Here is a 23,288-nt window from a genome sequence, read left to right as displayed (position 1 = left end):
ATGTTGTGTCAGATTCTCCTCAGGTACAGTGCATTCAGTCCTATTCCTCTCAGGAGCCTGATGAACTTTCTATAGAAATGGCTGATGTGCTTCACATTCTGGAGTGTACCGATGATGGTGAGAGATCATTCCTTTTCTTGATTTATAAATTAAGAAAGAAATGATAAATGTTTTCAAGACCACAAAAAATCCCTCTTTCTTGTTTGTCATTTCCTATCTCTTCCTATCTCTTGTTTAATGGTACTCTTGTTATGCACCCTTCCTGTTTTTCCTCTCTTTTCATCTTCATTGCTTGTGCTTCTCTCTCTCTTACAGGCTGGGTGTTGGGTGAAAGGTTGCATGATGGAGAGCGGGGTTGGTTCCCAATCCGTGTTGTAGAGAGGATTATGAGCGCTGAAGTTCGGGCTCAAAACCTGAAAGAGTGTCAACGGATTCAACAGGCTCAGGAAGGAGCGCAGGGGACCAGAGCCACCTCTAGGGGGCGCCGTGCGTCTAAGAGTCCCCAGTACACTCCATCCTGGACTGACGTGTAGATTAGGAGCAAGAAATGACATCCCATTTGTTCGCTCATTCCTGACCCAGTAACCAGAAAGTAATGCCATCTAGATGTCACAGTTGCATTGGATCCATGGGCTTTGGTCACCGATAGTCATTATATGTCCAGTGTTTAACAACTACATGTCTGATGTCATACTTTTGACTTGGCAGAGTCTTGAAACAGCTCTTGCACTATAAGCACTTGTATTTTTGAATCGCTTCTTCCATTGAGTCATAACACACTGTACACATGAAGGATTTCAACTTACGCAATCATATACAGGGACCGGTTTCCATAGTTCACACATATGAGATGAACTGAGAGCAGGAGGGAGGGGAAACGAAAGAAATTAAATACTACATCAGGACTTTTGTAAAGACATTATGCTTCTCTCCAAAATGATGTATTAAAAGTGCATGGTCACACCTTACTGACAATACAGGTTTTAATTTTTTACCTCTGAGGACAAGAAATTGTACTGTACCATATTGAGCTCATTCTCCTCCCATCAACTTGAAGATTAAAAAAGGAGCTAAAAACAAAGTTAATGCAAATATCTCGCTTTTAATTGGAATTGTTTGTGAATATGTTGTCCTTGAACATGGAAGGATGCAAAGCAAATAAAAGAAAATTAAGGCCTTTGAGATTTGCACAAGTTGCATGTAAGTGTTTGACACAAGCACAATTACACACATACACATCAAACATTGTTTTACTTACACAAACACATATTCACGCAAAAGGCGAGTAATCTCGCTGAACCAAGAGAGAATGTATCTTCCATGAGAGAACTAAACTTGCTGTTCAGCTGGAGTAGGTGTTTTTGTAGTTTACGCTGTGTGCATGTTCATATGAAAACTTGTCATGTTTAAATGTGTGGAAAAAAGGTAATTGCCAAAATAATTGTCCCATTTCATTTTGTAAAAAGATAATTTATTGTTAATAAAAAATAAATCTTAAATGTTGAGGTCTTGTCAACGCGTCTCGTCTCATTTAATAAATAATAAACACCTGCTTTGTGTAAGAAATGTGCATTGTGTGTGTTCGCAACTCATTTTACTTTGTGAAACGGTATATTCAATTAGAAAAATTGTAGGGTGGGATTTGATTTTATCCATTTGGATATGAATTAATATTCTCGCATAATTTACAGTACTCATCTCTATGCCATTTTACATATGACTTTCTTTCTTCTGCTGAACAAAAAGATTTTTAAAAGAGTATCTCACCTCAGTAGGTCAATGCAATGCAAGTCAACAAAAGACAGCATAAATTAATCTATACGACTCCAGTGGTTAAATCCATGTCTTTAGAAGCAATATGATAGGTGTAGGTGAGAAATGATTAATATTTAAGTCATTTTATTTATAAATTCTCCTCCCTGCCCAGTAGGTGGTGATTTGCACGAAGAATACGAATCACCAAAAACAAAAGAACTCCTCTTAGGAGAGAAGAGCACTTAAGAGAGCTGTTTGAAACAGGAGATTGGTAGAAAAAGAGACTTAAATATTTGTCTGTTTGTCAACCACACCTTTCATATCGCCTCTGAAAATATGGATTTAACCACTGGAGTCTTATGGATTACTTTTATGCTGACTTCAAATGCTTTTTGAGCTTCAAAGTTTTGAACCCTGTTGACTTGCATTTGATGGACCTACAGAACTGATATTCTTCTAAAAATCTTTTTTTCTTCAGCACAAGAAAGAAAGTCATACATTTCTGGGCTGGCATGAGGGTGAGTAAATCAAGAGAGAATTTTCATGAACTATTTGTTGAGCATGTAGAGCCTGAACTCATTTTTGCTCCAACAAACACTTAAAATTGTCTTTGTTCTCCATCTAGATGGCTCGTTTCGGTAGTTTTTACTTTGCTTTAGAACCAGAAAACAGTCCAGTGACAATCAGAATCATCATGGAGCCACACAGTGTTTTGTCAGGAAATCGACAAACTCACAGCTTGGAGTTTTTGTCTACTGAAATTTCTTGAAAACACTTTTTTATTTCAATGTTCATTAGTGGAATGATACAAAACATTTTAAACAACAGTACAACCCATTGAAGAGACCACAATCCCTCACAGCCTCGTTTTCATTCCCACCAAATGTTAAAGGTGCCACTGTTGGTAGATTGAGATTAGAGTTTCTTTGGAATAACAAGAAGACCAGGGCCGGGAATTTAAAAAGTAAACAGTGCATTTCTGAATTTGAGTTTATTTTAACAGCAGATTACATGTCTTGCATTCTCTTGATGTATGAGAACACAGACAACAGTTTCCCAAAGCGAGACCTTTGCAGAGAGCACACCAGCTGTTCACAGACATCTTATTACTCTAAAAAACAATTGATCAATGTTCAGATAATATCTACTGTTGATGTTGTGTAAATGCAGCTGTGTGTAAATGCATTTGGCCCTGATGTAAGTTAAACAAAATATGAAAAAATCAGAGGAGACACTTCAAATTACAATTTACGGTAACACCTAGAGAATAAACAGCTTATTATGTGCACATACAATTCCTATTGAGTAAAACTGAAATAAAAATAAAATCTGAAATTGAACTGAATAAACTAAAACTAAACTAAAATACATTCCTTAATTCCAAATATTAACTAAGATAAAAATGATCTCGGATTCATTTCAGTTTTAGTTTAGTTTTAGTTTTGGGCAAAATAAGACACTTTTGGAAAATGTACATTTCTTGGCACTTTTAATTATGATCCAAACACACATAACATGATATTATACCTTTGAAGAAAGTCTTCTACCTTAGACAAAAGCAAAAATTAAGAAATTCTTAATACTGTGATGTAGAACATTTGAAGACACTCTTTTGACAAAATCTCAGAGGAAAAACAATTTTCTAGAGAATATCTATAAAGTATTTAGAATTATTTTTGTATATTTTGTACACTTTACATCATTAATCCTTAGGTAACATATTTCCTTTATCATTGCTTTTCCAACTGGTGGCCATAAAATGAGCTCTGCCACACATCCCAATGTAAAAATCATAAATTTGAAACCTCAAAAATGTAATAAATAAAGAGAGAGAGAGAGAGAGAGAGAGAGAGAGAGAGAGAGAGAGAGAGAGAGAGAGAGAGAGAGAGAGAGAGATTTTGCCCAAAAATGACAATTCTCTTATTATTTGCTCACCTTCATGCCATTCAAGATGTGTATGACTTTCTTTCTTCTGCTGAACACAAGCAAAGATATTATAGAAATATCTAATCTCTGTTGGTCCTTACAACACGAGTGACGAGGGTCCAAAGCTTTGCAGCTCTAAAAAGCAAATAAAGGCAACATAAAGTAATCCTTAAGCGGTTTAATTCATGTCTTCTGAAGAAATCAGTTTTGGGTGAGAACAGACCAAAATGAATCTTCTTTTTCACTATAAATCTTGCAATTGCAGTCTACAGGAATGATCACCAATGAAACGGCTGATGTCAAGATGTACAGTAAAAAAGGATGTTACATTTATGTGCTTTTTGGAGCATCAAGGATTTATACCATGATGACTTTCATTGTGAGGACCAACAGAGCTGAGATATTCTTCTAAAAATCGTACTTTGTGATCTGCAGAAGAAAGAAAGTCATACACATCTGGGATGGCAGGATGGTGAGGGGATGGCATTTTTGGGTGAACTATCCCTTTAATTGTTTACTTCCCAAAGATTAGCAAATACATTATTTATAATCTTCTAAGGACATTCATATGGATACAATGGGGATCAAGTTTAAATGCCATTTGTCTCTTTACCCATATTCACTCTATGTTGTAAACTTTGCATTTACAATCCAAATTAAACACAATAAAACAAATAGAGGTAACAACAAGATTGCCCTGACAAATGTAATGATGTAAGACATTAAATACATGCTTCTGCTTTGGCAGCCATGAAAAATAAAAAATAACTAAAACTGAAATAAAAACTAAACTGAAACTAACACACAAACTGTGAAAACTAATGAAAAACAAAACTAATTTGGAATTACAGATTGACAAAATAGAAATTAAAACTAAATAAAAATTAAAAAACTATTCTAACGCTGGTACTACCACACCTCTATTATCTGTTGAAATGTTATCTACAGGCTGCGGCATGTAAGATTCAAAGTTGCAGAAATGAATGGATCCTAAGTAAAAGAAGGTTTAAAGCTTGTTTTTTGCACGACAAAACATGGCCGGTTAGCTCAGTTGGTTAGAGCGTGGTGCTAATAACGCCAAGGTCGCGGGTTCGATACCCGTACTGGCCAATGCATTTTAATTTAAATGTTGTATATGTTATTTTAGTCATCTTACATTTATCTTAGTTATCTTATAGTATTTCACAGTGTAACTTGTTACAAAATAATAAGACTAAAAATGGCAATACAGGTTAGCAGTTTAACTGTTTGTCAACAATAAGGAAAGTGGGTAGTGCAATGTTTATCAGGCTCCTACAACCTACCTTGTAATATCCAGACATATTGAGAACATATTTAGCTACATTTGAAATGAAGTAAACTCTACCTTACTATGGCAAGCCGATTTGGCTTTCAATGCATCAACGTTACACGTTGTAATTGTACTAGCAATATTTCAGTTAAAGAGCTCAACAATATATTTTTCACGAGTAAGAAATGCAGTCACAGAACACTCTGTTTACATTTCTACTAATGCAATTGTAGAACTATTAATTGGAATTGTTACTAGTAAAAAGGCAATTGCAGAGCTTTGTAATTGAATTGCAGAGCTCTGTAATGTCATTTTACTGTAGTAAAAACTCAAATTAAAGAGTTCTACAATAGCTTTACCAGTAAGAATTATAATTACAGAGCTATGTAAGGGCATCGTTACTAGTAGGAATGCAATTTCAAAGCTCTATTTGAATTACGGAGCTATGCAATTGCCTTTTTAGTAACAATTCCAATTAAAAAGTTCTGCAATTACATTCTTACAAGTAAAACTTGTATTCATTAAAAAAGAATTACACCCATTTTCCTTTCCAAATCCCACCTGAGGTAGGCTACATGTAAAAAATAAAGGACATGTTTGACTTGGTAAGATATTAGAATGAAATATTTTTTAAACATATTGTCAGAATTATTGAGAATATTGAGATAAAAATATGCTTTTTTATTGAATGATAATATTTTCAATTAATTATTAATTCACCTCCGTATACTCTTTAATTTTTTTTTTACACATGTCAGAAACTCATACAGTCCACTGCGGTCTGTAGCACCTATGTGCACCTTGTGAATTTTGTCCTGAAAATTATAAAGAATCTTTTTTTTTTTTTTTTTCTATCAAAATGTTTTGAATGTAAATGTGCAGATTGTATGAAAGTTTGCAAAGAGTACAGAGGTGTACATGCAATGCAGTAGAAAGACAAGAAGTTTTAATGGTTTTTTCTTTTAATGAATCATAAATGAGGATAGCAATTTTTTTCTTCTTTTGAAAATTAAATAAAATGTTTTTCTGCATATAATTTTTTCATTTACCCTGGTATTGTTTTCCTACATACTCAAGTTGTGCCTAATGTACTAAATACCAGACAAAAAAAAATTTTTATAACAGAATTTGTAATGATTGTAATCTTTTTAATAAATGTATATACAATAATATATAATCATATCATACTGTTATACTCATAATACATTTTGAGCCCCAGGTAAATATTTATAAACTTCTTCCCACCTGCCAATTTATACAAGCCAGATGATTATGAAACTGCAATATGTCATTGTGCATTAGAACATATTTTTAACACTTAGTGTCATAATACTATGGAAAAAAAAAAAGCGTAGGGCTCGTCCGGGATTTGAACCCGGGACCTCTCGCACCCAAAGCGAGAATCATACCCCTAGACCAACGAGCCATACACTCTGTTGTTCTCGTGATATAATAAGAACTATTGCATAGACTTTCAACACGTTATCATTTCGTTACATCTGTTTACAAGGTAAGTTAGACTTAGATCAAACTAGAAAAATACGTGAAACTAGAACTAGTATTTGATAAGTGACTGGTCCACTGTACTGTGAAGGTATAATATACTAATTTGCACCGTTTTTGTGTATTTACAAACATTTGAAGTATAACGAAATAATTGTTCACCGGTCGTTATCAATTGACGCATATGATTTAAGTATTTAAATATAACGCATATGATTGAAGTATTACAATTTCAAAGCTCTATAATTTGTTATATTATACATCATGCTCATGTACAAGGCCTTGTGGCGCAACGGTAGCGCGTCTGACTCCAGATCAGAAGGTTGCGTGTTCAAATCACGTCAGGGTCAGAATGTTTTTATTTTTTTTAAGTTAAACAATTATTTCTGGCATTGCATGCAATCTGCAACAGTACCTCATTTTAAAGTTGTGTTTCAACCTCAATACACATCGATTCAAATCGAGCAATTAATTACAAGATTGACCAGTGAAGTTTAAATTCAAATTTAAGTTTAAGTTCAAAGATCTCCTGTTACAGATTTTGCTCTTATGGAAAGAAATTAGTACTTTTATTCACCAATGTGGCATTCAACTGATCACAATATATAGCTAGTCAGGACATAATGTGAAAAATTACTATTACAATTTGAAAACATATACAGATCTTCTTAAACTACTTCAGTGTTCTCATGAAAAAATCTTCCACGTGCAGCAATGACAGCTTTGAAGATCCTTGGCATTCTAGCTGTCAGTTTGTCCAGATACTCAGGTGATCTTTCACCCCACACTTCCTGTAGCACTTGTCATAGATGTGGCTGTCTTGTTGGGCACTTCTCACGCACTGTACAGTCTAACTGATCCCACAAAAGCTCAATGGGGTTAAGATCCATACCACTCTTTTCCAATGATCTGTTGTACAATATCTGTTTCTTTGCCCACTCTAACCATTTCTATTTGATTTTCTGTTTCAAAAGTGGCTTTTTCTTTGCAATTCTTCCCATAAGGTCTGCCCCCCTGAGTATTCGCTACTGATTTACATGTAACTGGTGTTTAGCGGGTAGAATTCAATGAAGCTGTCAGCTGAGGACATGTGAGGCGTCTATTTCTCAAACTAGAGACTCTGATGTACTTATCCTGTTTAGTTGTACATCTGGCCTTCCACATCTCATTCTGTCCTTGTTAGAGCCAGTTGTCCTTTGTCTTTGAAGACTGTAGTGTACACCTTTATATGAAATCTTTAGTTTTTTGTCAATTTAAAGAATATAGCCTTCATTCCTCAAAACAATGATTGACTCATGAGTTTCTAGAGGAAGCTGTTTCTTTTTTTTTCTATTGACCTTAAGACATGCCAGTATATTGCATACTGTGGCAACTCAAAAACAAACACAAAGACAATGTTAAGCTTTATTTAACAAACCAAAAAGCTTTCAACTGTGTTTGATATAATGGCAAGTGATTTTACTAGTACCAAATTAGCAAGATAACTCAAGTGTTGGATTGATGACTGCTGGAAATGGGGCCTGTCTAGATTTGATCATAAATGACTTTTTTCAAATAGTGATGGTGCTGTTTTTAATCAGTAATATCCTGACTATAATTTGTGATCAGCTGAATGCCACTTTGGTGAATTAAAGTACCAATTTCCTTCCGAAACAGCAAAATATGCATATTATTACAAACTTTTGGCCGCCAGTGTATACGTATATATACTGTGTATATATATCTACAGGCAATCAAATTACCATATTCATGTATTGCTCTCCTATCCACCTATAATTAGTGTGTGGTGGGCGTTCTGGTGCACTATGGCTGTAGTTATGACTAGTTGTCAGAGACCTCACAGTCCTATAAAACCAGATTAGATTAATTTAGTCTTTAGTGGTCAGGTTAAAGTTATCTTGATTGTCCTGTGTGTACAGCAGAACAGCAGAAGTACATTGTGTTCTGAAGAACAGAGAGCAGAACATCTGCTTCCTCCTACTGGTGATCAGAGGAACTGCAGCAATGAAGCAGCTTCAGCAACAATAGCATGTCAACACTAACACACACACACAAAAACTAATTATATCAACACACTCTTGAGCAAAAAAACAGCAGTATTTGCCAGTATCATATCAGAGCTGTAAAGTCAGTAAACCTGAGGTTAGAGACCTCAGTGTGGAGGTCCAGAGCAGGTGGAGTGTGACAGTGTTGCAGTGCTGTAGAGTGAAGCGCAGTGCAGCACTCTGCTGTTCATGTTGATGTAATCCTCTACTGAACTTAACAGACTGGACACATACTGATAAGAGCAAGTTTTGTAAATCTCCATCATGATGGTCAGCATGAAGCTGGGGCTCAACCTGAAGAGGATAACAATCAATCATAATCTGCATAAAGCTTTTTTCAGTTACTGAATACACAGTTGAAGAATAGAGGGATTAACAGCATGTTCTTAATAAACAAGCAACTTCAATGAATTCAATGGATGTTGTTAATGAGTTGATTATTTTACCTTTTAATCTGGATTCTGTCCAGCAAAGGCAGAAGTTCCCTGATGTTTTCAGAAGAATGATGATCTTTCTGAAGTTAAGTTTCAAATGTAGACTGTTGCACTGCAGTAGATAGTGAATCACTTCCCAACTCAGTATATCAGATCTTCAGACACCTTCTCCAGGAATGAGTGTCAGTTCACCATCCTGTGCTTCAAAAACCATTTCAACCAGCTGCTGAAGAGTCTCTTTAGAAAACCTGAACACAAACAAAGGAGTTGCAAATGAGCCTTGATATTTTTGACAAAAACAAAGCCAAGCAACTGTGCTGAACACAGTCTTGACAGTCAGGGGCCCATGAACACACAACAAGAGGAATTAAAGGCAGAGCATCTATTTTGCACTTTGTAAGATCCAGACACTGGACAGTCAACAGTCTCAGAAAATACAATAATTTGCTCAGGAACTTGGAGTGATTTATCCCATATCCCATATCCCAAATTATCCCATAATTTACTCACCCTCAAGCCATCCTAGGTGTATATGACTTTCTTCTTTTCAGCCAAACACAATCAGAGTTATATAACATTTGTATATAATTGAATTCTTTGTCATATTCTTCAAACCATTCCTAAACAATTTTTGCAGTGTGGCAGGGTGCATTATCCTGCTGAAAGAGGCCACTGCCATCAGGGAATACCATTGCCATGAAGGGGTGTACATGGTCTGAAACAGTCTAGGTTGGTGGTATGTGTTAAAGTATGCCAGGACTCAAGGTTTCCCAGCAGAACATTGCCCAGAGCATCACACTGCCTCTGCCAGCCTGCCATCTTCCCTTGTTGCATCCTGGTGCCATCTCTTCCCCTGGTAAATGACGCAGATGCACCCGGCCATCCACATGATCTAAAAGAAAAGGTGATTCATCAGACCAGGCCATCTTCTTCCATTGCTCCATAATTCAGATCTGATGCTCAAGGGCGGTGGACAGGGGTCAGCATGTGCACTCTGACTGGTCTGCACAGCCCCATGCAGCAAGCTGTGATGTACTGTGTGTTCTGACAACTTTCTATCATGGCCAGCATTATGTTTTTCAGCGATTTGTGCTATAGTAGCTCTTCTGTGGGATCGGACCAGACGGGCAAGCCTTCGCTCCACATGTGCATTAATGAGCCTTGGGTGCCAATGACCCTGTTGTCCTTCCTTGGACCACTTTTGGAAGGTACTAACCACTGCATACCCCCACAAGACCTGCCGTTTTGGAGATGCTCTGACCCAGTTGTGTAGCCATCACAATTTGGCCAATGTCAAAGTCGCTCAGATCCTTAACATTGCTACTACTTCCAACACATGAAATTCAAGAACTGACTGTTCACTTGCTGCCACTTTTCCAAGTAGGCCTAGGAAGTGGAAAAATCAGACTTTCCGAGACTAATGGAACGCAGCATAAGTCCTGCATTAAGAACAGGTGGAGCAACCAAATGAAGCACTGACTTAGTTACAAACTAAGCCCTTAGTGTGACCTTTACACCCCAATTTAAGTAAGACTTTCAGCACAGCTGGTGCAACCCTACCCTGAAGAGCAAAAAGCTGAACAGTTGCTGTTCTCTACTGGTCACAAGAAGAACTGCATTAGGAATGGTAGCATTTAGTGTTACTTTCGATACTGATATCGAGTGAAAAGTTTTGTTAAGATGCGAACAATTCCTCCTTCCAGAAGTCACAAAGAGGTGTGAAGGGATCGACTTATCGGAGTTCTCGTAAGCGTTGGTGGTATAGTGGTGAGCATAGCTGCCTTCCAAGCAGTTGACCCGGGTTCGATTCCCGGCCAACGCAAAGATATTTTTCTACCGTAAATTGTTTTTTCCGATTCCTTTAAAAAACGAATAGATCACCAATAGTTACACAGGCAACATTCATTGCGTTATTAATAGACTCATATATGAATGGCCTATATACAGCACCGTCCGCTCTTCCAACACTATGCTTGTCTGAATCCCGTTGGGTATCACGTTTAAAGGGACTCACTTGCGCTGCAGCCCCGCCCCTCTCCGTAGCCGAGTGCTCAGAAACAGATAATCTTGCGACCCAGAGCATCTCATTCACAGTCCGCAATGTCATCCGAAGAGATCGCACGGAAGCTGCAGCGCAAGCTGGACGCCGAGCAGCATGACCCGAAACCCCTTTCACCGGTGAGCCCGGTGCACCCGGTGCAAACAGAAGCGAGCGAGGAGCCGCCTCAGGTGAAACCTGCCACCGTGAACGACGACGCCACTTCTGAACTCACGGAGAAACTCAATCGCAGGTTGAACATTCAAGACGGCACGTCGAAGCCCCAAAAGATGAAGGTTTTCAATCCGTACACCGAGTTTAAAGAGTTCTCACGCAAACAGATTAAAGATATGGAGAAAATGTTCAAGAGGTGAGTTTATTAGAATAATATACAATCAATCATAACATCCAGTCAATTGGCAAATAAAAAACAATTGATCTGTCTTAAGATTTTTTATTAAGATCTATACTAAGTTAATGAAGTTATAATTATAATAATTTGGCAATGCATGATTTTACTAGTCAAGGTAAGGTTACAGTAAGGTTAGGCTGAATGTGTGTGTGTGTGTGTGTGTGTGTGTGTGTGTGTGTGTGTGTGTGTGTGTGTGTGTGAGAGAGAGAGAGATAGAGAGATAGAGTGAGTAAAGTATTAGGATCATTGTGTTTGTAATGTATATCACAATGGCTTGAATAAGAATGATTTTTTTTTTATGTATCTCTTAAAATAAAAATAAACATCCATGCTCCCAAAAATATTTAATCAGATTAAATTCAAGATTTACCTATTTCTATTTCATAACAAATTTCCATCGAATTCAATTGTTTAATCATGCACGAAATAAAATCAATACAATTTATTTGTATATTTATTATTTGACATATAGTTAAAAATGACTGTACAATTTGATGAAAATTGTATCATTTGATCCTTTGATCATGTTTTTGATAAGTTAATTCTACTTGATATTTTTGTCCTAACGGAAAATGTCAATTTAATGTGTTTTTAAATTTGTGCATTTATTGTATTGCCAAACAATGCATGCTAAAATTAGAAATGAACAAACTTTAATCAATTATTAAGGTAACATTAAAATAAACGAGTCAAACAAGAATTGTGCGTTCTCTCTCTCTCTCTCTGTCTCTCTCTCTCTCTCTCATCCTTGTACAGTGCCAAAAAAAGGTTGTTTTTTCTGGGGTGATCTCTCTGAACAGCCATTGTTCTGATTTCCCTTGCATTATTTCAGTACAAAGGTCCACACACAAACTCTACGTCCCAAGTGGAACCCCCTCTACGAGCAACAATGCCATCTTTGTGCATGTGTGTGTGTTGACAGGGACATGGAGGAGTCTATGGTGGGAGAGAGATGTTTTTTTTAATTTGGTTTCAAATGGAGTAAAGTTAAAAAGTGAATCCCCCCTTTTCATGTTCAAATGGTTAATTGTCATGATATGACTCTCTGGTTAAAACCCATCAAACAATAACAATTGCGGACAAACAACTTTTTCTCATACTGTGCTAAAAATGGAAAATACTGAGGTGTGCATTCAACTTCAAAGACAATAAGGCGCACTCAGTTATTTTATTGCTCATTTAAAAAGTTTTGCTTCGAAATGAATTAATTGCAATTTTTAAATATAGGTATACAGTATACCCTGATTAGCCACAGCATTAAATCTACTGACAGGTGAAGTGAATAACATTTATTATCTCGTTATAATGGCACCTGTCAAGGGGTGGAATATATTGGGCAGCGAGTGAGCAGTCAGTTCTTGAATTTCATGTGTTGGAAGCAGGAAAATTGGGCAAGGGTAAGGATCTGAGCTACTTTGACAAGGGCCAGATTGTGATGTCTAGACGACTGGGTCAGAGCATCTCCAAAACGGCAGGTCTTGTGGGGTGTTCCCAGTATGCAGTGGTTAGTACCTACCAAAAGTGGTCCAAGAAAGGACAACAGGCGAACTGGTAACAGGGTCATGGGCACACAAGTCTCACTGATGCATGTGGGGAGTGAAGGCTAGCCCTTCTGGTCCGATCCCACAGAAGAGCTACTATAGCACAAACTGCTGCAAAACGTAATGCTGTCCATGACAGTGCATCACAGCTTGCTGCGTATGGGGCTGCATAGCTGCAGACTAGTCAGAGTGCCCATGCTGACCCCTGTCCACTTCTGAAAGCACCTAAATTGGGCACGTGAGCATCAGAACTGGATCATGGAGCAATGGAAGAAGGTGGCCTGATCTGATGAATCACGTTTTCTTTTAGATCATGTGGACGGTCGGGTGCGTGTGCATTGTTAACCTGGAGAAGTGATGGCAGCAGGATGCACCATTGGAACATGGCAGGCTGGCAGAGGCAGTATGATGCTCTGGGAAACCTTGAGTCCTGGCATTCATGTGGATGTTACTTTAACACATATCACCTACCTAAAGATTGTTGCGGACCACGTACCCCCCTTCATGGCAACAGTGTTGACTTGGCCTCCAAATTTCCCAGATCTCAATCTGATTGAGCATCTATGGGATGTGCTGGACCAACAAGTCCGATCCAAGACTCAAGTCATATCAGTAACCTTATAAAAGCTGTTTCATTCTACATGGAGAGGGTCCCCTCATGGGGGCTGCCATGTTAGGATCACATGACCAGCCAAAAAATAAACGTAATATCGGTAACTGCCCTGTTATTGGACACTGTCACACGTGGATTCAATTAATCATGGCTGACTGTGAATGGTGGTTTTCTACAATGGCATCATTAACTGAAAAATATTGCATTTTAATGCTGCATCCATGCCCTTAGGTGCCAGCGACGACATGAAGTCCATAACGACATGAACAAAACCTTTAAAGCAAAGTGTGTAACTCTTCGGTATTAAAATTCTTTCTCATTCTCCTATCCCAGTTTAATATGCAGAGATGACCAAATAAGCCATTCATATGTTAATTATCTTGAAAACTGTCTATGTGGTGCTTTAGACATTGCTTTGTTTATTTTGAGTGACCTGTCTCATGAGACACAACAACATTGACAAGACCAATGGCACGAGTTTAGGGCAGGGCTATCTGTTTGTTTGATGCTATGTCAATGCTATTTGATTATGTACTGTATTATAGGAATCGAACCCCAGGTTTGTAGTTCATAAAATCATGGGTAGCAAAGTATGGATGTCCCATAAGACTAGACTAAGTGAGGACTGTGCTTGTGTCCATTTAAGTCATGCAAGTACATACTCTGGCCCAGTTCAGTTTAACCCAGTTTGATCAGAGATGAAAAAAGATGACATGTATAAGAGGAAATGGGTCAAAGCAAAAAAACAGGGAGACTTAAACACATTTGATAACTCATTTCGAACAACCACAAAATTAGCACCAGTAAACCAATAGATGGATAAACGGACAGACTCACTGAGCACTTTGAACACTATGGTCCTAATAAAGTGTCCGACGTGGTCTTCTGCTGTTGTAGCCCATCCTCCTCAAGGTTATACATGTTTTGCATTCTGAGATGCTATTCTGCTCAGTACAGTTGTACAGAGCCGTTATCGGAGTTACCGTAGCCGTTCTGTCAGCTCAAACCTGTCTGGACATTCTCCCTTGACCTCTCTCATCAACAAGGCATTTCCATCCACAGAACTGCCACTCACTGGATGTTTTTTGTTTTTGGCACCATTCTGAGTCAATTCTATAGTCTGTTGTGCTTGAAAATCCCAGGAGATCAACAGTTACAGAAATACTCAAACCAGCCCGTCTGGCACCAACAATCATGCCCGGTTGAACTCTCTGAGGTCATGTTTTTTTCCCCATTCAGATGGTTGATCTAAACATAAACTGAAGCCCCTGACACAGCTGCCACATGATTGGTTGATTAGATAATTGCATGAATAACTTCAGTGTACAGGTCTTCCTAATAAAGTGCTCAGTATAGATAGATAGATAGATGGATGGATATGGAAGGGACATTATATAGCATATAGAAAGCATGCATTTATTATAAGTCCATACAGATATACACTCTGTCCTAGATCCCCAGTCTCTTGGGCATGTGATGTTTATGGATTGTACTACCTCGAAAATATGTCACTAGGTACACCAAGGCTGGTATACTCTGTTTTTGAAGCTGGTCAGTAACTGGTTGTTTATAATGTACTGTATATGTAACAGAATATATATGGTGTACTTTTTCTTTATTGTCTCCATCCATTCGTTCTCCATCCCTTCCTCTGTAGCGCTACATTGAAGTATAGGGAGAGGCACTGACCTGGAATGTGCCTGGCATGCCGGGGGCAGGGGCAACATGCCATCTTCCTCCTCTTCTTGTTAACCCCGACCTACTTCATGCTGTTCTCTAACTGTTCTCTAGTCAGCTGTAAAGTAGTTCATATCGCAGCTCTAAGCAGTTCTGTGGTTCACTACAAATCCAGAATCAGCTTGAGCCTTGTAACTGGACTGCAGTATTGTGAATGCCAAGCTCTATAACACAATGTCTGCCCCAAGCCTTGGCATCTATAAATACCACTGCAGGAAACCAAAGAGGACAAAGATGCATAAACATGCTATGCACCCACACTTACGTCAAGGGCCAGCCTGTGTTTTCAACTTTAAAGGGATAGTTCAAACAAAAATGAAAATTATGTAATCATTTACTCACCCTCATGTTGTTCCAAACCTGTATGACTTTCTTTATAAAGATGTTGAATGGCAGCCTCATTCACCATTCACTTTCATTGTATGAAAATAGATGCAATTAAGGTAAATAGTGACTTAAATAAGTTAGTCATATAGGTTTGGTACATTATGAGTGTAAGTAAATGATGACAGTTTTTCTTTGTAGCCGAACTATCCCTTTAATGGCGTGTAGGAGAGTGTTGTCAGTTGCCGAGAGCAGTTGTTGTTCTGGTCAGCAGATTCCCAGTTGTCTTTTAATCAGCGACAGGCAAGTGTGAGCATGTCTTGGTGGGGGTTCTTAAAACAACATTGAACAATGAAAGAATATTGCGTTAATAAGGGCTTTTATGCAGCATTTTAATGACGTAGGATTGGTTGAGCTGTTTCATCGGCGGATGTGTTAATGACCTTTTAGAAACAATGTGGAACTGCTGGGGAGAAGAGATTAGAGTGACCATTCAAAACAAAGATATGAAATGCCATGATAAACATCAAATAAAGATGTGTGAGAGAAAGCGAGAGACCCGGAGTAAACTTTTATTGCTCAGAAGTTGCTCTTTTATGCTTGGGAGACTTAATGAATTTCTCAATTAAGTTTTATTTAAAGGGATTATTCGCCCAAAAATAAAAAAATCTTTCATCATTTACTCACTCTCATGCCATCCCAGATGTGTATGAATTTTGTTTGTGTTCTGAAGAAGAACAAGATTTTTAGAAGAATATTTCAGCTCTGTTGGTCCTTACAATGCAAGTAAATGGTGACCAGAACTTTGAAGGTCCAAAAATAACATGAAGGCCACATATAAGTTGTTTAATCCATGACTTCAGAAGCGAGATAAGTGTGGGTGAGAAACAGATAAATATGTATGTCCTTTTTTACTCTAAATCTCCACTTTCACTTTCACATTTTGAAAGTGAAAGTGAAGATTTATGGGAAAAAAGGACTTAAATATAGAACAATAAATAATGATGTTTGCATAGCTCAGATAATTCGGTCTTTGAAAAATGTCATGCAAAACGTTTGAGTTTATCTCTGGCTTTTCATTTCAGATGTTGGTCTCTCTGTAAGTCTGAGCAAATTTTGAGAAATTGTTGAGAAACTCATGTGAGAATACTGGAGTATTTTGCTCAGCAGGAATATCTGAGAAGCAAGAAACTCAAGCAAATGTCTCCATTTGCTTTTCCATCTAATCGCATTGCCCTCTAGGAGAAACAACTGAGATATTACATGAATTTTCCGGGATCAATACAAGTTGAGCTCAATGAACCGCATTTGTGGCAGAATGTTGATTTCCATGAAGCAATAATATCTGGGGCCAGACCATTAATGCTAAAATACTTTAATGCTAAAATAACTTTAAACAGATAAGGTTAGTAAGCAATTTTATGACATTAAAATCATATCAACACGCACAATTTTTACATCTTGTGGCTATAGTCGTGAAACAGTGTGAATTTAATGTTTGACCCCATTCACTTCCATTGTAAGTGCCTTAGAATGAATGTAAAGAACCACTTTACATTTTTTTTGTCTCAATCAATATTATGCTGAAATACTTTTAATTGAACTTCAATTGAGTTGATCTCTGAATATTTATTTGAAGAGATATCAGTTGAGATTTTTGTTTCCTATGAGGAAAGGAGAAATACAAAAAGGAGAGAGAAAAGAAAGGCAAAATGAGGTGATGTTTACCTGTACTTCTGCACCATGCACTATTTCTTTCTAAAAGCATCTCTTAAACCAAAATAGAAGCACGTGTCTGTTCCTTCAATCTCAGTCTCTCCACTTTCACACATCTTCAAGACAAACACTTCTCTCTCTCTCTCTCTCTCTCTCTCTCTCTCTCTCTCTCTCTCTCTCTCTCTCTCTCTCTCTCTCTCTCTCTCTCTCTCTCTCTCTCTCTCTCTCTCTCTCACACACACTCAATCCTGCTGGTTGGTGTGGTAACAGCTGGGTGAGACTCTATAAATACTCTCTGTTAGAATCCCTCTGTCCTGCTGTTCCATCTTTCTCCACCTGCTTTCTGTTGCCTTTCCTCTGCAGTGGCTGTATATGTATATAAATCTTTATGTCAGCAGTCCTTTTTAGGTGTTTGTAGTAGGTTGATGTTGTCCATAGGATGTTAGAATGCAATTTTCATTGATCAAAGTATCAAAAACAGTAAATAAATCTTATCTATATAGTGTGCAACAGTGACCGCCCACTTTTACAGCAGCCTTGGTTCCAGAAGTATTCTTCCCATTTTGTTTCCCAACAGTTCTAAGACATGAACCGAAAACAATCAGTTTTAAGCTTACTTAAAACATACCCGAAAATTGGTGAAGAAAAACAACTGTACAAGACTACAGTACTTATCAAGAGTGAATTAAATATGCATAAAATGAAACATTGTGAATGATGTAATCGAATCAAAACCGAGGGCACAATATCTGAACCTATTGATTTACAATCCAATATAATATTACAAAAATAAATTAAAAAAGATCAGATATGTACAAATCTGGAAGAATTTGAATGTGTATGTCATTCGGAATGCTTTTTATGAATTGAGCGTTTGCAGTTAAGCTCTTTTGCCGCAATTTTAGTATCCATGGAAACAGTGACTTTGCTGGTTGGTGACTCTCTCCAAGATTATGGGTTTAGCTGTAAAACACACACACACACACAAAAAAAGGGAAATTGAAATCACGTTGCGGCTTCTACAGAGGAATATGTCATCGCTTAAAGGAATAGTTCACCCAAAAACGAAAATGATCTCATTATTGACTCTCCCTCATGCCGTCAATTACTTTCTTTCATCCGCGGAAAACAACTGAAGGTTGATGTATGACGTCTGTATGTCCATCCAATGCAAGTAAATGGTGACCAAGATTTCCAGCTCCGAAAAGCACATAAAGGTAGCATAAAAGTCATCCATCAGACTCTAGTTGATTAAGCAATATGTTCTGAATCAATCCAGTCAATGTTTGGTGAGAACAGACCAAAATATAACTCCTTTTTTTACTATAAACCTTGACATGAGCAGTCTCCTTGGCGATGCTGATTTTAAGCCCGATTACACTTCCTAGTGCTTGACACATGCGCAGAGAGCTAGATGGCGCTATAGGACATATTATCAAGATTGAAATCATGATTGCCAAGAAGACTGCTGATGTCAAGATCTACTGTGAAAAAGGGAGTTATGTTTTGGTCTCTTCTTACCCAAAATCGATTGGATAGCTTCAGAAGACATGGGTTTAATCACTGGAGTTTTAAGGATTACCTTTATGCTGCCTTAATGGATCGTGAAAATTTTGTCACCATTTTCTTGCATTGTATGGTCAAAACACCATATATATATATATATATATATATATACAGTATATTCATGCACATTATAATATTTGGGTGAACTATTCCTTTAATAACTGAGTTCCTGGTAGGTCTGTATATATGTCTCTATATAGAAAGTTAATGGAATTTTTTCCTTTGTGTGTGTGTGTGTGTGTGTGCAGATTTGATTCCGGTAAAGATGGCTTTATTGATCTGATGGAACTCAAGCTGATGATGGAGAAGCTTGGAGCTCCACAGACTCATCTGGGATTGAAGAACATGATCAAGGAAGTGGATGAAGATTATGACGGCAAACTCAGCTACAGAGAGGTCTGTGTGATTATCTGCAAGATAGTTACAGCTCTGATTGCTCTATCATTGTCTCTAACTGATATCTGCTCATTAAATCATTTCAAAGATTACACTCCTATAGAGCCACTTTAGACTCACCGATTCAAATAATTAAATCACGGCACATTTATTGAGAGCTCTACATAAGAGATAACATCTAATCACTAAAAAACATTTCATCTCCAATGCAACAATGTGGCTTCACACTTAACAGCCAATCATATTTTGTCTGTGTTTATTGAGATGTTTCCAGCATATTTTATATTGCAATATGTGGGACTAGTCTTGCAGATCCTTTCAGCATTTTTAGGTATGAATTAGGACATTATTTGTTCCCTTTATTAACTCTTCTTTGCGACGAAGCCTTTAACTGTTTTTTTTAGCAACATTTTCAAAAACTGTGTCCCCACAAGGTTCCCAACTGTCCCATATTAGCCCGGATGTCCTGTAGTTAGGCTAAAATGACGATTTCACATAGGGTACGGCTGTTGTCCTGTATTTTAGCAGCGAAACAATCAAGGGGGAGGGCAAAAGCACCAAAAATGCTGAAGCATTTCTGTATTTGTGTGGTAAATTGCAAACACCCCTTCCCCCAATTCTGCCTCCTACATACACACAAACAGATGATGTGCAGCTGTGTGTAAAGTACAGTGACTCTGTTGTGTCACACAGCTCTTGTCACTTTAGTGATTGGAGAAACATTCCACATGGATAACATTACACACACACACACACACACACACACACACACACACACACACACACACACACACACACACACACACACACACACACACACTCACAGATTGCAAAGAGAAAAGGGAGGAAACCTGATATACGGTCATTCTGTTGACCTCCTTCTTTCCTCAATGCAGTCAGTTCTGTCTGAACATCTCAAATTCAATCACTCTCCATTTGAAATCCCGGAAATCTCATTTTGGTATAGAGATTAGAGATTTAGAGAAATTAGATTTGTGTTGTCTTTCGGTTTGAGGTATAAAAAAAACAGCTGAACTGTAGGTTTATGTACTTGCTTGGCAACTTTGGAAACTGATGTCAGTTTCTTTTGAATATTTTTAAAGAATTAGTTAACTACAATAAAACCCCACAGGGATGAAAACCAGGATATATTGGGACATTTCAAATCATCCTATTCATTATAATTTATTTTATATATACAATAAATATCTATTTTTGTATTTCTTTTTATTATGAATAGACAAAACACTCTATGCATCACACCTCCTCCCAGCACCGGTACCAGGAAGAGATCTTTGGTGGGGCACTTGTATGTTAAGGGGGGCAACGTTGAACATTTCGCAGTTAGGCGGTGGTACCAGAAGTTTCTGGGGGGGCTCGGGGCAAATCTTGGGGGGGCCCTATCCCCCTTTAGACCTGGCCATGCCCCCACCCCAGTTGAACAGTGAAACATGCCATATATAAATGGCAAAATGGGTGTCAGAGACGCTCTGGGTGGGTATTGAATCTTTCCGATTGATTCCCGAATTAGCAAAGCGATAAGTTGCCAACCCTATAGAAAAGTCACAGAAAGTCCAAATGACAGAACCCTGAACTACTGATAACCTTTAAAGCTTTTGAATTTTCTCACTCTCTCTCTCTCTCTCTCTCTCTCTCTCTCTAACCCTCTCAGTTCCTGCTGATCTTCCGGAGGGCCGCGGCAGGTGAGTTGCAGGAAGAGAGTGGGCTGATGGCTCTTGCTCGGCTTTCTGAGATCGACGTCTCGACTGAAGGTGTTCTTGGAGCAAGGGACTTCTTTGAGGCCAAGGTTTGTGTTTGTATATTTTTGTGTGTATGAGAGAGATCAGATGTATGTAAAGGGTTACTCATTGTTATTTGTAATAAGCTGTAAGGTGCATACAGTTCTATTGGGACAACTTTTTAAAGTGGGACTCTGTAAATAAATTATTTAAATGGCTTATGCAAGCATCATATGAAAGATACTATATGCATGTTATTATAGGCCAGGCTAATAATAATATGCATGTATTGGATCAGGTCCAGAGAGAAAAAAAAAATAATTTTTCCCCATGAAGTTGATATAAGGTTTCAGCTTGATGTATTTTTGGCCTAATTTCTGACCCCTGGTGGCCCTTTACTGCAACTACTCGAATGGCTGCCTACTGTGAAGAACACTTTAACAATGTGTGGTTACACTCTTGGTTTGGGTCACCCACCTAACATATACAGTATATAACATTTATTTACCCTAAATGATCAAGACTTAACTAGCCTGATTCAGCTATTGAATTGTAGCCTAAGCTGGTCTGGCTGGTCTAGTGTTGACTGGTTTTAAAGGGGGTTTGGGCTGTTTTAACAGTTTTTGAGTCACTGAAGCAGAACTACAGCAGTAGGAAAATCAGTGCACGTGTATTTGTGTTTTCACGTTCAATGCATGTGACAAATACAGTTCAAATGCATTTTATTTGTTTTGTGTGTGTGGGGGGTAGGTTCAGGCTCTATCTGTACGCAGTAAGTTCGAGGCTGAGATAAGAGAAGAGCAAGATGATAGGAAGAAGATGGAACTCGAGAGAAAACAACGGCGTGCTGCGTTTAAAGAGCTACAATCTACATTCTGCTCCTAAACACACACACACGTAACGCATTTTACCGCTTACTCAGTTACTCAGTTTAGCACATCCATGTCTCTTTTTCTACCACAAATACATACTAATTCCTGATCAGCATATTTTAATGGGACACAATCACACAAACACGTGCACACTCAGCCTCTTATATCACACATTCTTATGTAATTACAGCCACTGGGTAACACAGAACATGTAGCATTAGTATTATTGGTCACTTTAAGCCATCCTAACATATACATGTGGAATTTATTTAGTTGGTGGGACCTTCAGATGAGGGCCAAATAGAGAAGCTGTGGAAACGACTGAAGCAAAAACAAAAGCGATTAAGATTTCAGGAGTGTTGTTAAAGCTAATTTAAGCTTAAGCTAAAACAGCATAGGCTTTAATAGACTAGATTGGGCTTCTGTTTTACTTAAGGAACTACATATTTTTAGAAACAAAATGTTTGTTGTAAAGTTATTTAGTGTTAATCATAATTTTAGACACATACATTGTTGGTGTTGTGGAGCAAATATTGATTATGACCAACAGATGAGAAATGAAAAGAAAGGTAAAAGAAAGCATGGAAACCAAGTGTCAAGAAATACTTTTATTTTTATAGATTTTAATCATTCATATTGTTTGATTTTCTTTTTTACAGTCCTACATACTTGACACCTAATTATAGTTTTGTTGTTTAAGTTCAGTTATGATTTAATTGTATTTTATATTGGATGTTCATAAAATGTACATGTGAGTTATGCTAATTATATCACATAAAACCTATTAAATCACTGTATTTTTCTGCAAAGTATACTTAAAGTGTTTGTTTTTTAAAGTAAAGATTAAGCAACTATTTTGTGTGTGTGTGTGTGTGTGTTTGTTTAACATAAAAAAGGGAAACTCACCAAAAAGATCAAGTTTGTCTATAGGTGGCAGCACTGGTGTTCACCAACGACACATGTACACTGACCATTCATTTTTTGTTGACATTTAAGTTGCATTTAGCTATATAAGATTTATAAATTAAGAAATGTCTGTAATGTATGCAACATTATATATATATATATATATATATATATATATATATATATATATATATATATATATATATATATATATATATATATATATATATACTGTATAATTCCTTACATTTATATAGCGCTTTTCTAGACACTCAATGCGCTCTACATAGTATAGGGGGAACCTCCTCAACCACCACCAGTGTGCAGCATCCACCGGGATGATGCGATGGCAGCCATAATGAGCCAGTACGCTCACCACACACCAGCTATTGGTGAAGAGGAGAGTGATGTATCCAATTCAGGGATGGGGATTATTAGGAGGCCATGATAGATAAGGGCCAATGGGTGGAATTT

General features: G+C 37.6%; 2 protein-coding genes, 1 long non-coding RNA gene and 4 other non-coding genes across 8 annotated transcripts in view; 5 read left to right on the top strand and 2 right to left on the bottom strand.

Annotated features, from left to right (window-relative positions):
• The window catches only part of LOC127630259 (ephexin-1-like), a 35,935-nt gene extending 34,428 nt beyond the window's left edge, over nucleotides 1-1,507 (top strand). For both annotated transcript variants that reach the window (XM_052107751.1, XM_052107750.1), the window contains 2 exons: nucleotides 13-117; nucleotides 316-1,507. In XM_052107751.1, the coding sequence (XP_051963711.1) occupies nucleotides 13-117; nucleotides 316-533 (323 nt within the window). In that variant the 3' untranslated portion in view covers nucleotides 534-1,507. The remainder of the gene's footprint in view (nucleotides 1-12; nucleotides 118-315) is intronic.
• A 3,210-nt stretch (nucleotides 1,508-4,717) lies between these two features.
• Nucleotides 4,718-4,791, top strand: trnai-aau (transfer RNA isoleucine (anticodon AAU)). The gene has a single exon. It is a non-coding gene; the product is annotated as a tRNA-Ile (tRNA).
• A 1,535-nt stretch (nucleotides 4,792-6,326) lies between these two features.
• On the bottom strand, nucleotides 6,327-6,398 carry trnap-ugg (transfer RNA proline (anticodon UGG)). The gene has a single exon. It is a non-coding gene; the product is annotated as a tRNA-Pro (tRNA).
• Nucleotides 6,399-6,753: 355 nt separating this feature from the next.
• On the top strand, nucleotides 6,754-6,825 carry trnaw-cca (transfer RNA tryptophan (anticodon CCA)). The gene has a single exon. It is a non-coding gene; the product is annotated as a tRNA-Trp (tRNA).
• A 1,855-nt stretch (nucleotides 6,826-8,680) lies between these two features.
• Nucleotides 8,681-15,391, bottom strand: LOC127630023 (uncharacterized). The gene is made up of 3 exons (XR_007968823.1): nucleotides 15,248-15,391; nucleotides 8,967-9,202; nucleotides 8,681-8,814 (listed from the first exon to the last, which is right to left on the bottom strand). It is a non-coding gene; the product is annotated as an uncharacterized LOC127630023 (long non-coding RNA).
• Nucleotides 10,705-10,776, top strand: trnag-ucc (transfer RNA glycine (anticodon UCC)). Its single transcript has one exon. It is a non-coding gene; the product is annotated as a tRNA-Gly (tRNA).
• On the top strand, nucleotides 11,013-22,756 carry LOC127630022 (EF-hand domain-containing protein D1-like). Its single transcript, XM_052107393.1, has 4 exons — nucleotides 11,013-11,362; nucleotides 19,150-19,297; nucleotides 20,970-21,104; nucleotides 21,787-22,756. The coding sequence occupies exons 1-4, from the start codon at nucleotides 11,055-11,057 to the stop codon at nucleotides 21,919-21,921; spliced, it is 726 nt and encodes a 241-aa protein (XP_051963353.1). The 5' UTR covers nucleotides 11,013-11,054; the 3' UTR covers nucleotides 21,922-22,756.
• Nucleotides 22,757-23,288: the final 532 nt, after the last annotated feature.

The sequence above is a fragment of the Xyrauchen texanus genome, chromosome 36 (assembly GCF_025860055.1).
Source record: "Xyrauchen texanus isolate HMW12.3.18 chromosome 36, RBS_HiC_50CHRs, whole genome shotgun sequence".
Taxonomy (NCBI): domain Eukaryota; kingdom Metazoa; phylum Chordata; class Actinopteri; order Cypriniformes; family Catostomidae; genus Xyrauchen; species Xyrauchen texanus.
The sequence above is the reverse complement of the archived record's forward strand: the minus strand, read 5'-3'. Positions and strand labels throughout refer to the sequence as shown.

Coding starts and splice junctions, on each gene's coding strand:
- LOC127630022 (XM_052107393.1), top strand. CDS start 11,055: ATGTCATCCGAAGAGATCGCACGGAAGCTGCAGCGCAAGCTGGACGCC. Junction 19,298..20,969: donor GCAAACTCAGCTACAGAGAG/GTCTGTGTGATT, acceptor TAACCCTCTCAG/TTCCTGCTGATCTTCCGGAG. Junction 21,105..21,786: donor GGGACTTCTTTGAGGCCAAG/GTTTGTGTTTGT, acceptor TGTGGGGGGTAG/GTTCAGGCTCTATCTGTACG.